Here is a 16,236-nt window from a genome sequence, read left to right as displayed (position 1 = left end):
AAATAAAAAAAAAAAGGTATATATTGTAAAATTGGTATGCATTTTTTCAGGTGAAATGCATAATAAGTCTCAAAGTTAGACATTATTTAAAATTTTCAAATAAGTTCGCATTTAGATAAGTTAAGAAATATAAGTTTAAAAAGTTTTATTAATTTCTTATGAGTTGAACCAAGCTAAAATAAGCTATAAATACACCCCTAGATCCTCAAAAACTTGCAAAGATAAGAGAAGTCACTCAGGGCCTGTTCACTTCAACTTAATTTCAGTTCAGTTCAGCTCCAATCAGTTCAATTCAGTTCAGTTCAGCTCCAAACAGTTCAGTTCAGTTCAATTCAGTTCAGCTCCTAATTTTCTTCTCTCATAAAAATTCATTTCAGCTCTATTCAGTTTAGTTCAGCTCCAATTAATTCAATTCAGTTCAGTTCAGTTTCAATCAGTTCAGTTCAGTTCAGTTCAGTAAATGTGAACAGGCCCTCAATATAATGTCACCCTCCAAAAAAAAAGGAAAAAATAAAATAGCCGAAAAGGTAGGTCGATGTCAATTAGTTATGGTGCATTTTCAACATCCTTTTTTTCTTGTCTCGATCATTTTTATTTTTATTTTATTTATAATATTTTTGTTTGGCCTTTTCCACCGCTATAAACACTGTGTGACAATGTGAAATATGCTTTTGGTATTCCAAAGTCTAAAGGATTGGAATGCAACGATGAGCTAACAGATTTTCAAGAAATTTGACGAAGTTCCTAGTTATTCAACAACGGTATACCATAGAGTTGTACGGCAATCCATTTTTGAAGATTAGTGTTTTTTATGGGTTGTATTCTAGATCTTTTCCTTGAAGATTAGTCTTTGTATCATTGTTACATTTTGCAAGGTCTAAGGGCCTGTTCTCTCCAGCTTAAGTTAAGTTCAGTTCATTTCAGTTTAGCTCAGTTCATTTCAGTTTAGTTCAATTTAATTCAATTTAGTTCACCTCAGTTCAGTAAATCAGAACAGGCCCTAAGTTCGGAAGGTGGCACTTCACCTTGTATTATGCCACATTTCTCCTTTAAACGTATAAATTTTGAGGTAGGATAAACTTTCTAAGGTAGCTATTAGATAAGTTTCATGCGATTTTAAGACATCTCTTTAAAATATAACACAAAACTTACACAATTACTGGTATAAGTTTAACACGACATGATTCTTTCTTAATCTGTTTTGAACACGGCCCACTTGAGCACGTAATTTGTTGACACGACACATGAACTTACATGTACGGCCAACCTGTGCCTAGCTCTAGTTAAAGATAGGGCATTAGTCAACCCAACTCAGTTAATGACCACCTTTATTTGTAGGTTATGTTTTAGAGGAAAGCTCTTATATAAAATGATAATATTGTCATAAACTACTTAGCTTTTGATAAACGGTGTTATTCACTACCTTTTCTAATGTTTTTAAGTAACTTCCTTTACTTATCCTAAAGTTTATATTTTACTATCCACTAACGAAATTTATTCACTTTACGTATCAATAAAGAAGTGTATTGATACTAAGTTTATATTTCACTACCCACTAACGAATGAAGTCCATATTTAGTATCACTAACGGAATCTAATTCACTTTCCTTGCATATTACGGAGTACTCCCTCCGTCCCTTTATTACATGCATGTATTTCTTTTATGGGTCATCAAAAATAAGTGTATGTTTCTATTTATAGGTTGTACTTTTTTGCAATAGGGTGTTGATATTGCCAAGGCAAAAAAAACCATTTCCAAGGCAAATTATCTACCCGCTGCCCGTAATATTTGAGAATCTAAATATGTCAAACATATTAATTTATTAATATATTTTGTAATATTTTATTGCCTATGATTAGCAATAATTTGTCAAAGAAATAGATAGATAATTAAGATGCAATGTTTAGAAAATCTTTGTCTACCAATCCTTAAGATCGAATGCCCAACAATCAGATTTTAATTAGAGTTTGAAGAATGAAGTATCCCACGTTAATATACAAACATAATGCTTTTTTTTTTTGTTTCAATGGAAAATTTTATAATAAGAGTAGAACATGAACATTTATACGTATAATGTTGACATGAAAACACTTATACTAATAGTCATTTACAAATTAATTACGCACTTAATAAATAAATAAAATTAATTAATAAATAAGTTTAGAGGTAGCTAATACCTGTAAAGCTTTGATAATGGTGTTTCTCCCAATAAAATGTTAAATTTAGTGAGTGTATGGTGATGAATAATTTAATTAATTGTAGATTTTGATGAGAATAATTAGTAGTTGAAGTTGGAAAGATTTTAATTGGAATATTTAGCTACTAAAATTATAGGCAATAAAATATTACAAAGTATATTATTGAATTAATAAGTTTGACATTTTTTGATTCTCAAATATTACGGGTAGCGGGTAGATACGTTGCCTTGGAAATGGTTTTTTTTGCCTTGGCAATATCAGCACCCTTTGCAATATTATTCTCTTTTTGATGATTTGTCACCCTTTTTCTTTTTCTTTTTTTGTACTTTAAGATCAATACTCAATACTTTCTTCTCCTACTTCACAACCACTTTTTCTTTCTTTCTCTCTATCTCTCTCTAACCCCACATGCAAATCTAAATTCCCAATTATTAGTTTTAAGATATTTTTAACTTTCTTAATTCCCGTGCAAAATGAAAAATAGTCATGTTACCCTCCGTTTTTATATACTTGCTCCATTTCTCCATGCGTAGAGTTTTAGGAGAAATTGAAGTAAGTAATAAAATATAGAGGTAGTGGGGTAGTTGAGAAAAAAAAAATTGTCAAAAAGCAAAAGTAGTGGAAGAATAGGAGGAGAGAGAATATTATGTTGGGTCCACTAAGTGTGATAAATGAATTAAATATTGTAAAAATTTTCTAAACAAGGAAATAGAGCAAGTATTAAAAAACGCCCGGAAAAAAAAAGTGGAGCAAGTATTTAAAAAAGGAGGGAGTAATAAAGGAATGGAGGGATTAGTATATTACATACTCTAGTACGATGTATATTGTTGTTTCAATTATTGTCTACCAAACACATAATTATATGTTTTCGTATTGGACCTATGGAGGAAGACATATCAAGGTTGATTGACATACATATATATGACAAATATCAAGGTTGATTGACATACATATGACAAATAAAATACATACACTAGACAATAAAATCAAAGATTCCACAATAATGGTATAGAAAAATTAAAGCTAGGTATAGGTAGTGCCTAATTAACAAAGTGGATGATAGTATGTGTGATGTACAAGGATGTCCAAGTCTATACGGAATTAAGCCAAAGTGACAATCACATTGGAGTAGAAAAGTATTACCTTGCTCTACGGCTGCTCAATACTTCTTATTAGGTTTCTTACGACTAGACTTCATTACTTCAATGGGGCAATTATGACACATGACTTTATAAGGGCACCACTTTCTCCAAACATGCATGTTACTATTTTGAAAGCTCCACCTCCCTCCAAATTCTATATAGAAAAGTACATATCACTATTAATGTACCTTTGGTCTTGGCAAACGAATCCGTCAAACAATCTATTAGGTTCAGTTTCAAGCCTATGTGTCGCAATTAGAATGTTTAATTCAGATGTGATTCCAATTAGAATCATTAAATGAGAATTGGTTGGATGATGAGTCAATTGGTTTGGTTTCAGATCTTTGTCTGCCAATCATAACGTTGGATCGATCAAGTTTCATTTAACTTAATGTTACTTTATAGGATAGTTGGATGATGAGTCATTTGATTCGGTTTTAATTTTTCAATTTTTTCGTGTGGCAATTAAAGTCATATTAGTTAGATTATATTTGAGTGATGAGTCATTTGATTCAGTTTTGAGTCAGAGACATATTTGAATCTATTGTCAATTGTATTCTATCTAGCTCTAACAATTTAAAGGTAAAGACATAAGTAAAGGACGGGGCTTTTGAGTATATTGGATACAAAAAGAAATATGAGTCAATGGATTTGGAGAGCTTTCCCATTGCTATAGCTATTAATAGAAGTCTTCCAAAAACCTTCTCCTTTGAGTCTTTAAGTCTTCATATAACTGCCTACTACAATGTTCCTATTAGTAGAACATGAGTTTGTCACTTAAGTCTAATCCCCTTTACTAGGGAGTTACTTTTAAGGGAACAAACAATTAACAATTAAATATGTCTTTAGCAATTATTACTTACATATAAAATTATCTTTAAGCTAACCACTAGCATTATTATTACGAGTACTAATACTGTGAGAAATTGACAAAAATGCCAAGCCATCCCACGTTATTTGTTAGTTGTTACAAAACCATTTTGTTTTTTTTAAATCAGAAGTGTTAAACAAGTGTGACTAAAACTACCACAAAGTAATCATGAATTCTCATTACTAACTAAAAATAATAATCTTCTCTTTTTTTAGTAAGGGACGAGAATTCATGATTACTTAAAAAAATAATAATAATAAAAATAATAAAAAATATTTAAAAAAAAAAAAAAAAAAACTAGCTTATTTTTAATTGAAGTCTCATAGCAAAATTCATAATTATGGATCAAAGTCTTTACATACTTCCTTCGTTTTATTTAGTTGCAACACACCCCTTCGTCACGCATTTTAAGGAAGATATTAGACTAGGTAAACGATAAAAATTAATTTACAAAATTTTACCACCTATAAGAAGAAAGGGATAAGTTGCTACGGTTTAAATTTCATAGCTTAATTCATTCGTTTACCTAGTTTAATTACCTCCTCGAAAAGCGTGATAAAAGGTGTGTTGTAAGTATAAAAAAACAGAAGAATTACTTCGTAACAATCCTACACTATAAAAACATTTCAACAATACTCTCATGTATTATTTAGGTATTCTCCTCGTGAAAAGGATCTCCTAATGTTCCTTTTACATTACATTTAAAAGAGAAAAAAAAAAATACACTCCTTTAACTATGGAGTATATTCATTGTTCACTTTTAATAAACACTTGTAAACTTTACAAGCTAGAATACTGAATACGAAGTATATCATCAACAATTCAATTTAAGTACATAATTCATCTTCATTCAACGTACCTTTTGCACGATGGGTCAGCGTCTCAGCGATAATACTCCGTATGTGAACACCAGGGATTGTTAAACATTTACAGAAAGTAATTACAGTAAACAATTTAGTCCGATTTGACAAAAATACAGAAGAAAATTAAGTGATTTATAAAAAGGGGCCAAAAAAAGTGGTTTATATAAAACAAACAAGGAAAGAAAAATATGAACGAAAAATGACAGTAATGTAAAGGAAAAGGGGATAAGAAAACAAAATTGAGGTTGTTTAACTATTCATTATTGGGTGTTTAGTCAATAAAATTACCTACATTAGTCATTAACGGCCATGACAATACGACTGGTAGATTTCTAACAAGCAGGCACACGGTACACCCGTGTACAGCATCCTAAAGTTATTACCGACTGATGAACAAAACTTCATTACAAGTAAAAAGACAGCAACCAAATACGATTCCATAATCACTCCATTCACTCCTACTCAATTCAGAAATACTGTATGTACATTCCTTCATAGACTACAAAATCATATTCAGAAAGGGTTGGTGATACCAAAGTAAACATGGTTGCTATAACTAAAAACATCCAAGAATCCCATTGTATTTTCAGATTCATAACTTCAGTAATGAATTCCAGACATCATTAAAATCTGATCAATTGGTTGTCCAATCTAATGCTGCGGACTAGTGGGTGCACTTTCAGTCTTTTATGTATCTTACTCAGTAAAGTCTTGGCATCTTGATACAATTGAACAAGTATGCCTCAGCCTTTGAACTGTACGTGAGCAGAGTTTCTGCTTGATTTTGAAGGGATTTTCTTTCAACCTGTATGAGCCTCAACGAGATGCTCATGAAGCAGCATGTGAATTTCAAACAGAAGACTAGCACCAACATAGGGAAAAAGTAACAGGGTATCAGTCCTCTTCTTCCATATCATCTTTTGTTTTGCGGTGTGGATTGTTAGCTTGCGATCTGTACATTTCTGCCACCTGAAAGAATGTCAGAAACATCTATCAGTGAAATACTTGGGGCCATTATTATTACTTTTAAAATTCACACCATATGTATCCTAGGAACAGAAAATTGATGTAGAACAGACTCATAAAGATCAATTACTACACCTGATCAGATGATGTGGCATCTTCTGGAGCTTTATCTTCTCTAAGGCGAACCAAACGTGGAAAACGGAGTGAAATTCCCTGATAACGAGACAAAGGATGAGAATCAACACGAGGTAGTAATAGAATTCAGAGCTTATGGACTGAACAAATGACACACATATAAAACAAAGTGGAAGTGATACAAATGCAAACCTTGTCAGAATCTACAATACCAACTGCAGCACGGTGAACAGGACTAATAGTCAAGTCAGCTGCTTTGACCTCCCATACCTGTAAAGAGCAAGCAATGCTCAATAACAGCCATCTACTATTTAGAAATCAGCTTTTGTAAACCGATGACTTATACCTAGCATTGCACATGGATCTTTATATAAACAATTTAAGGGGTACACTGATTAGACCAAGAAATGGTGGTCATTACAGACTATAAGCTCTTATGTAGGGACTAGGGAGAACCTACCCCTGTAATGGCCTACGGGATTTCAGTTTGTCGCAGTACTTCACTCATCTTTAATTAAATGATAAAAGTCACACCCAGGATATAAAGGCTACTAGAAAACAGAATTTCATTTCAGGAAAGGAGAGATATGAAGGGAAAAAGTATGACATCCCATATCCAGAATTGAATCAAGCAACCAAGCATAAAAACTGATGTTTCCATTCAAAACCAAATAGAGAATGCCTACAAAGAGCATCCTTTAGGACCTCTGCAGTTTGGAGAGAGCCAACATATTTGGCATTTATAATAGTTGCTCAATCAATAACAGGTATGACAGATAGTTTGGAAATTTACCTCAGAGGGCTCAAACCAGACATCCGGTTTCAGGTTGTCTCCATACCGAAAGTATGTCTGTATACATCAAAGACATGAAATTAACACATAAGTTCCAAGAAACCCAGACTATCAAGTTTCAAGTCCCTAAAGCAAGGAAATAGTCAAGTAAAAAGGGGAATAATGAGGACCTTAGGAGTCGAAATCACTTTAGATCGAAGACTGGAAGAACGTTCCTCAAGCACTGCCTCAGAAAAACCAGTACCTGTGACAGATGAATGTCCAGCAAACACAAACATTAAGACAATGCAAATGAAATGCATAAAACAGCTTACAGTAGCCACAAATAAACATTAACAGATTACCGATTTTGCATATGCTCTGGAACTCTTCATTGTTACTGTCATAGCAAGCAAGGAGAAAAGCACCATAAACACCTGCAAATTTAATTTATATCAGGCGACCCATGCCTTGGTAGAAAAGGTAAAAAAGCATCGGTTTGCAAGGATTTTCAAAATGTAACAAACTATGCGAAAAGGCATCTCATTTCAAGATATAATCCTACAGATAAGAGAAACAGAAACAAGTGAAAGAGCATGTAAATTTAATTTATTGCCTTTTTACTGAAAAGACTAATTAAATAAGCAGGATTATTAGTGGAGTCATGTGTCTGAGATTCATATCCAGACACAGATGTTCAGCAAATGGGTTAATTGAATTGACTAGAACCTGGAGGAAAAAACATACGAGGCAGAGCATATTTCATATGTATAGCAGATACGAGTCCATACGACAATAAGCAGAATAAGTAGATAAATGTAATCTCGACCTGTTCGTTTCCCACGGCCATGGAATGCTCCAATAGGCACCAGATCCAGAGAGTCTCCAACACTGCCGAATGAATAATATAAGCAAATTAAAAAGAGGACAAACTGGAAGGGGAAGGGGGTCAAGAAATTCAGGTTCAACCAGACTAGCTAGCTAAATCACACTCTCTAATTCTTTCAAGGCCTTTGTTTGCAAAAACTAGCTGAAAAAACTGAGAGCTCCTGAGCTGAATGAATTACTCGTAGAAGTTATAGTAAAATTAACTGTTGAGTCAGCTGAGTGAAATGACAAAAGGATATGTTTCGCTTCAAAAAATATAACATTCACATTTAGTATATTTTAAAAAATATAACTTTTTTTGAGTTTGGTAACGCTACCAGCTGACGGAATCCGCCCATTATTCCATCGGTCTATCCATGGGTAGATTAGTAAGGACTTGTTTGGTTGCACAATGAAAATGAAGGAAGTGAAAAATCATGGGAATTTGAAAATGAAAGGGTTGTTTGGTTGACAATAAAAAGTGTAAATGAGGGAATTGCATATTCATGGGAATTGTGACTTCCCACAAAACATGGGAAGTTAATTACCCAACCTCCCCTTGGTAAGCCAAAATTCCCATGATTTGCAACTTTCTTCATGCCAACCAAACAACTTTATGCAATTCCTAGGAATTCGATGTAGGTATTTAATTCCCATGAAATACAAATTCCTATGGGAAGTAAATTCCCATAGCAACCAAACGACACCTAAGTTAGGATGTTAGTACAGGTGGAAAAGCTTTGAAGGGGGGCACTTGGGCAAAATCATCGGTGGTTTGTCAATTAAGAGTGATACCAAAACCAAAAAAATGATAATATAATTACATACTCCGTCATCCATAGCCCCTCCTACTTCCCCTACCAACACTTACCAAGGAATTAAGCAGATAGTGGAAGTCAGTCCTTTTTTGTTTTTTAACTAGGAGGGGGGACATGGTTGTGAGAGTGTAGAATTAAGTGGGTCCAACAAGTGGTGCAAGAGAGGATAAGAAGGGAAAAAACAGTTAGCAAAAAGGAATAAAGCAAGAGTGGGAAGAGCTTATAGGAGCCCAATAGAAAGTGGGAAGAAAGTGATAGAGGAAGTAGTTGTTTAAAAATAAATGATACAAAATAGGTAGTTCCCCACAGGATTTCCTATATTTACGACCAAATTGTATATATATAATTAAGTTTTGTTTAGCCAAACTTCTGAAATGAAGTTCCTACTTCTTCATAGCAGTTTTCTAGGAACTGTTACTAGAGAAACATAGAGTATATCCATAAAAATTGTGTATAACAAACAGAAATCACCTAAGGATGTAAGCTATCTCTTGAAGCCCCACTTTAGCTTTCAGGTAACTGAAATGTGCTAGCAAAGCACAACTAAAATCTACTGTAGTATAATAGTTTCAGTATATATGTGGCAAACCATCCAAAATTTCCATCTGTAGTTCTTGTAGAATGTCAATGAGGATGAAATGATAAATAGTGATCAAGAAAATTATGTTCTTACCTGTCCATGTAATCCTTTTTCAATTTAAGCCAGTTATTAGATCTCTTTGAAGGCTCATAGGTGGCCTCTTGTTCCAATGTTTTGATAATCAACCCCTCACAACTGTAAAACAGAAAAAATAAAAGAGGTTGGACCAAAAAGAAAAGACAAATGTAGAAGGTAGGAAAAAAACGAATAGAATCCAGAACTGCAGTAACTTCTATAACCACTTCGAAGTTTAAAGCACAATAAATGCATCTAGAGGCCCGAAATGCAGCAAGAAGAAAAGACAGTGAAAACCTGAATAGCCGTTAGGAGTCATCTTGTATTGATGACTACCATAGGCATACCTTTGTTAATCGAAAGGCACATGAGCAACAATGAAATCAAACCCTGGACAAACTCATAGTAGCCTTACAACAAAGTCAACAACATTTCTTTTTGATAACATTACTCTAATGCTGAAACATCAGCTGCAAAAAGATGTAACATAAATTTCAACTACAAAGAGAGCCATGGCTTAAGTCACAGGAGAGCTTTATCTCAGAATATGTGTGTAGATATAACTTATTCTCTCCTGCTAAATGGAAATAGAGGTCATATCTTTAATTCTTTCAAATTTAAAAGCTTTGTCTACAGACCGTCTGTACAAAAGTTGCATGATAGAGATTACCTTGCATTGACAGACGCTTCAAGAAATTTCTGTATTTCCTCGATATCATTAGATGTGAGGATTGTTGCAAACTGAAAATATCCACAATCTTCCTCAAATGAATCATAAAGATGCTGCAGTATCAGAACAGAAAACACATTATTTCAACATAATTTTCCAATAATTATAAAGCATTAAGTACATTTTACATTTCTAGTGTTTTCTACTAATCAGAGATTTATAAGATTTGTAAACTTTGCTTGGGAATACTGTTGTGATATGTGCTCACAAGAAAGTGTCTACACTTAACCCTCCCAGAACACCCCCAACTCCAGGGTGACCATACATCCCCATAGAGAAATCAAACACTATAGGATAATTCGGCATTCTTGGGATTTTAACTCGTAACCAAAAATATTTAATCTGGCGTTTTCTACTTGGTTTTCCCTTGCCCTTTTTTAGTGCAATTTTTATGAGATTGACAACCCTTATGTCTTGCTCATACATATATTCATGCTGGTTGCAGACAGAAGGGCTTCTTATAAGCTTAGTTACAATAAAATAAACAATGAGGAATTGAGGATCACACCAAGAGGACGTATGAGAAGATCAAGATCTAGAAGCGTTAGTACCAAAGCCAAGAGTCATCTAGACGCGTTAGTACCAAAAGGCAAGAGTCATCTAATAAACTTTTTATAATACACCTGTCTTCTATTTGAGGTGCTCTAATATTGGTCTTTAAGTTAATGCTACAAAATCTTGCTTTGGGCACCCCAAGAGAAATATTGAACAAAAAAATTGGGCAAAGAGAGTAAGTGTTAGTATATTGATGCTGAATTATTCAATTCAAAACCTTATAGCAAACCAATATTCTTGACATACTCAAATTAATTTGCTGGATTAAACTTACAGCTATGTGAGAATTAGTAGCAAACTTTTTTTTTTTTCCGAACTAGTAAAATCTATGATGCAACCATTTCAGAATATAATGGCCTTAAAGATTTTTACGAAGCAGCTTGCAGCATAATATTATCACAATCTTTGTTACTCAATGTAAATAAAGAATGCACAAATTAATAAAGAATAGAGAAAAAAGATTGATGTACTGAAGATAGGAAGCATACAACACGAGATTACCTTTCTACGAACATTAAGCTGTTCCTGGAGAAGTGGCATTCCATTCAAATATAATATGTCGAAAGCAAAGACACAAACATCAACCTTTATCTCACTCATTTTGACATTTTTGCGAGCTCGGGTGCTAAGTATCTAGAACCACCGCCAAAATAGTATTAGGATAAAAATTATACAGAATCCATAACTTACAGAGGAAACAATTGATAAAAAGATTTATGATAGAAATCTTAAGCATTATCAACTATTAAAAATTGAGTCAGAGTACAACTAAAACATAAAGGTTGTTTGTGATTGTATTCTCAAATAAGTTGCTTCGGAATAGATACAATCGTATAAAAGTGAGGAACAAGGAAAAGTCTAATAATGATGATAGGAGTGCCAATAACATCAGGAATTCATTTTCTAACATTGTTAGTAATCTGCTTCATCATTTTAAGCCTTGCATAGTAAATTAGAAATTCAAATTAATGAGTGCCATCTGAAGGGTTCATTTTACAAGAGAGCATGAGCTGTAAAGAATGAATGATATGCAATAACAAAACCCTGGATGTAGCCATCCACAATACAGAAGCTACTCTATGTCTCATTTTATTAGCTTATTATCTGAGGAACAAAGGCTGCCATACACCGTCCATACTACAAAGAATGCAAATAAATGTTTCCAAAAGATTCAGTACCTGAAAAGGAAGAATCTTCTGCTTCTCACGATCATAAGCAACAATTTCACAGTCCAAAATAAAAGACTTTACAGATGGCTTCTTGAACCTGAAACACAACAGTAAAGCACAGTAACAACCAATGATTTTATAAGCATAAATGTAGATTGAAGCATCTTTACTCTTAAAAAAATTATAAAGAAGAAAATATACAACATGTCTGCAAATCATCAAGAGAAATCAAAAGCAAAATACTAAAAGGCTTGATGAAATTAGAAATCAGTTAAAAGATGAAACCATAATCCATAAGCGTCAATAATATGAATTTGTTGCCAAGAAGCCAAGAGAAAAAAGAAATACCACTTTACAACCCCATAATGTAGGCATAGCAAGCTCAACAATGAAACATTCATATACAACTTGAAATTCCAAGTAACAACATTACAAGAAGGCTCAGCCTAAGAAGCTACGCAAGGTAACTCCTAAAAGATCACAGAAGTAAGGATACACAATAAGCTATTAAGCACCAAATGATGCAACAACCACATAAGGCAAAGGATTTATTAAGTTTCAGCATGAATAAGTTTAGTCAAGTAAAAGTAAATTAAGTAAACCAGGTATAAAGTTGAGTTTAGCAAAAAAAAAAAAAAAAAACAAAAAAAAAAAAGCAAAATTAAGTTCAGTAATACAAGTAAAGTTCAGCTAAAATAAGTTCAGAAAATAGGTTGACTTCTGCAAAAGCAAACAATTAAGCAAAATATAAGGTCTTTAATATCAGTGAATTAAGTGTTTTCCTGCCAAAAAAAAAAAAGGCAAATAGGGTGCTGAGGAGAGCCAAGCCATAGTTGCAATCATCGGAAATAATAAAAAGAAAAGGGAAAAAAATTTCAGAAAAAAGCAGTACTGACTAATAGAGTCCACAAGTAAATCTAGAATTTTGTAAAAATGCTCTAAAACCAGCTAATGATTGTAGCATCTTGATAAGGTGCCAATCCTTACAACCTGAATTTATTCAACTTTTAATTTTTTATTTATTTGAGAGAACCTGAAATTTTTTCAACTAAGTTGATAAAAGAATGCAACAATGTCTGTTATGTTTATAATAACTCCTACCAATTAAATGTACCCGTTTCCGTACTCTTTCTTCTGTTCTCCCCTTCCACTCTCTTGAGTACTCAAACAAGAAAAGAAAACTCATTGACTGCAGTACCAGAACCATTACCAACTCAATAAATCATCAGGACATCAGGTAGAAGATCAAAGCAGAGTCCAAAGGCACTAATTGTCAGAGTTCCTTGAGAAACCTTGAAACGATTTCATACACTAGTGTCTATCACAAAGAACTACAATGCAGATACCTTGGAAGAGCAGCAACGACATCAGGGAATTTCTCCGTGTTCCTTTCAGCATTTCGGCTGTATATCTCAACAGAACCATCTTCCATGAAATGAATCTGCATTTAATAGCAGACAAGATAAGTACAAAACATCATTTGCAGAGGACTCACTCTTTCAGACCCCTGGCACCGAGAAAGGATATGGCACTAACATGCAATACCTAAGTAATTACAATAATCGGAGAAATTGAGAAAAGGCACACGAAAATTACTTGAGCACGTTCTCCATCATACTTGTATTCACAAGTAAATACTATATCTTGAAACTTATCTATAATTTCTGAAACTCCATTTGTTGGCTTCGCTAACATAGGTCCTATAGGAACACCTGGTGTAAAGTTACAGGCCTTTGATAGATTCCATACACCATCACTGAGAAGGGCAGGGATAATTTTATCATACACAGGAACCACAGAGTATACTTGTTTGACAATCTTTCCAGCCTGATACAGATAGAGGAATTCATGAGGATAGATCAAAAACATTAAGAAAATGTAATTAGTTTGCAAAAAAAGAATCTATGAGACTTGTGCAAAAGGCAGCATTAAGCTCTATGAAGAAATCATAATGTAGCAAACAAGTTTATTACAAAAGCAAAAACATGTAAGCAATGTAGCTATATTCAAAACCAAAACTGCTCATATCTAAGAGCTACAGAGTTTCCATGAAAAATTCAACAGTCCAAACCACATTCTCAATAAACCAGAGTTCAAGACAGAGTTAATGGAGACTAGATATGCAGTCATCCCCTTTTTAGTAAGATATGTCAAATGAAATGTCAAATAAATTTATCAAGAGGAAATGCACCAGAAATAGGTGTATGTAAAGAAATAATCCCCTTGGTTCGTGTGTGTGTGTGTGTGTGTGTGTGTGTGTGAGTGTGTGTGTGTGTGTCCTATTTTGGTATATCAGCCACTGAGTAGAAAATGTGGGGTTATCTTCACTATTACTGACAAATACCATGACCTTTGGAAAGTAGCATACATTTCCTATACTTCAGTAGAAAGTAAAATTTGTTCAGAAACATCTAATAGCAGCTAAATATCTTAGTGGGTCAACAAAGAACACAACGGCAAAACAATAATCAACAAATTCAAAGTACAATCTTGATGCCATACAAAAGTGCTGATATAAGATCTCATCTAGACACCACTTACTTCTTCTAGTGGAGATTGAATATCTGACGGGGGCTTTGAATGCTCTTCAGAATACACAGCAGCTTGTCCCAGGGCAACAAGAAGAGTTTTCTCTGCCAAACTAATCCGCAATTTTGCCTGAAACAACATAATTATGAAAATTGGAAATACAAATTTGAACATAAATGAATTGCACTTGAATCCACATGTAAACCTGAAGTAGCCGCATCAAGTAAACAGGTTCACAATCTTTGGCAGCCACAATAAGTGACTTGATATAATTCTTTTTCCTTTCTTGACTATCCTTCCCGGATGCCTATACAAATGACAAATAAATGCAATTAAGATGACTATAGAGGTGAGGCAAAAATCATCAATCAACAATAGACCTCCACTTTACTTCTAATCAAAAGATCAAAACTTATCATTTCAGAGCCACAAGGAAGAAAATGAGGATATTAGACAATAGAAAAACCATCAAAATTCATTTTCCCACTTAAACTATTATGCAAAGAAAAGATCATATGAAATGTAGCTAAAACATAAGAATTACACTCCACCTTGGCAATGAGCTGGAATGTATTAAAAACTTTGGTAATGGTCAGTGGTGGAGGTTGCCGCATCATACTTTGCTTAGAACGAATTTCTTTGGCGACATCCCCGAGATCACCTAATTCCTGTCAATGCAATACAATAACAAGTACAATCAAGGATGGATAAAGACACAAAATGCAACTTAAACAACCCTTAGAAATGTTTTAACAACCAAGAACCACCATAGTTCTACATTCTAAACCATCATAGCAGTTCTTTCTTCCCAATTATCTTCATACAACTTTCATGCATACAGACATAACACACATACACATAGTAATCAAAACTATCTCTATAACATGCATAATTTGCCATACATGATGCAACAAAAGGCAACTACATTACAAGAATAAACCAGAAGATATATTACAAGCCATTACCTTGTACAACTTTTTAACGTTTGCTTCAGTAGCTCCACAAGCCTCGGCAAGCGCCTTAATAAGCGTAGCATCACCGATTCCGAGCTCCAAACCTTGATGAGCAGGAGCAATCTTGTTGGCCAAAAGATAAACAACCTCCAAAAGATCATCAGGAGTCTTTGCAATGACAGTCCTCAACACATTACAAGTAATATCAGTGATCACAATCCTACCCGATTCACCTTTAATCATATCAAACGCCCTAGCAAGAAAAAGAAATGGAACTTTATCACCATCCCCCCACCACGCAGCCAAATTGGGGTCGAATTTCGCCGGTTTAATCTTCAAATTAGCTACAAATTCATCCACATTAAGATCAACCTTAGGTTTCTTGGCAAAAGGGTTTTTCAATTCAGTCTTTTGAGTACCCATTTCTACCACTGAATTCGATTCTTGGGGTTTCTTGGCAAAAGGGTTTTTCAATTCAGTCTTTTGGGTACCCATTTCTACCACTGAATTCGATTCTTGGGGTTTCTCAACAGAAATCGAAGTGGGGTTAGGGTTTTCTGCAATTGCGGGAGATGGGTCTAGGGTTTTTCGTTTCTTTGGGGAAGAAGAAGAAGATTTGGGGGTTTTTTTATTAGGAGATTGGGTTTTCTTCTTAGAAGATTCTCGAGCTTTGTCCATCATAGCTGCCAAAACGGAAGAAGAAGAAGGGGGAGTAGAAGAGGGTGGAGTAAAAGAAGGAGGAGTAGAAGACATGGCTCGAAGCTTGAAATTTATAGGGAAATGGAGGAGAGAGAAAGTGGAGGAGAAAATGGTGGTGTTGAGTGGGCGAAGAGTGAGAAAGCAAGAGGAAGAAAGAGGAGAGATTTTCAACATTCGACAATGTCGTCCAAGGATTTTTGGGAGTGAAGGTGGGAAAAAATGGCGGGAACTAGGCCGTATCACTATGAACATGTGAATGTCGCCGGCTACGGATGAAATGAACGTTGATACACTAAAACACTCTGCTTCTTAT

General features: G+C 34.1%; 1 protein-coding gene across 1 annotated transcript; it reads right to left on the bottom strand.

Annotated features, from left to right (window-relative positions):
• Nucleotides 1-5,314: 5,314 nt before the first annotated feature.
• Nucleotides 5,315-16,156, bottom strand: LOC145619275 (DNA ligase 1-like). Its single transcript, XM_081673937.1, has 17 exons — nt 15,237-16,156; nt 14,823-14,939; nt 14,477-14,578; nt 14,284-14,400; nt 13,339-13,569; nt 13,089-13,183; nt 11,752-11,839; nt 11,075-11,206; nt 9,959-10,071; nt 9,307-9,408; nt 7,778-7,839; nt 7,314-7,385; nt 7,140-7,213; nt 6,970-7,026; nt 6,369-6,446; nt 6,177-6,254; nt 5,315-6,044 (listed from the first exon to the last, which is right to left on the bottom strand). Exons 1-17 carry the CDS (start codon nt 16,095-16,097, stop codon nt 5,970-5,972), a joined length of 2,454 nt encoding a protein of 817 aa, XP_081530063.1. The 5' UTR covers nt 16,098-16,156; the 3' UTR covers nt 5,315-5,969.
• Between the last annotated feature and the right edge of the window lie 80 nt (nt 16,157-16,236).

This window comes from Chenopodium album, chromosome 27 (assembly GCF_948465745.1).
Source record: "Chenopodium album chromosome 27, dcCheAlbu1.1, whole genome shotgun sequence".
Classification (NCBI taxonomy): Eukaryota; Viridiplantae; Streptophyta; class Magnoliopsida; order Caryophyllales; family Amaranthaceae; genus Chenopodium; species Chenopodium album.
The sequence above is the reverse complement of the archived record's forward strand: the minus strand, read 5'-3'. Positions and strand labels throughout refer to the sequence as shown.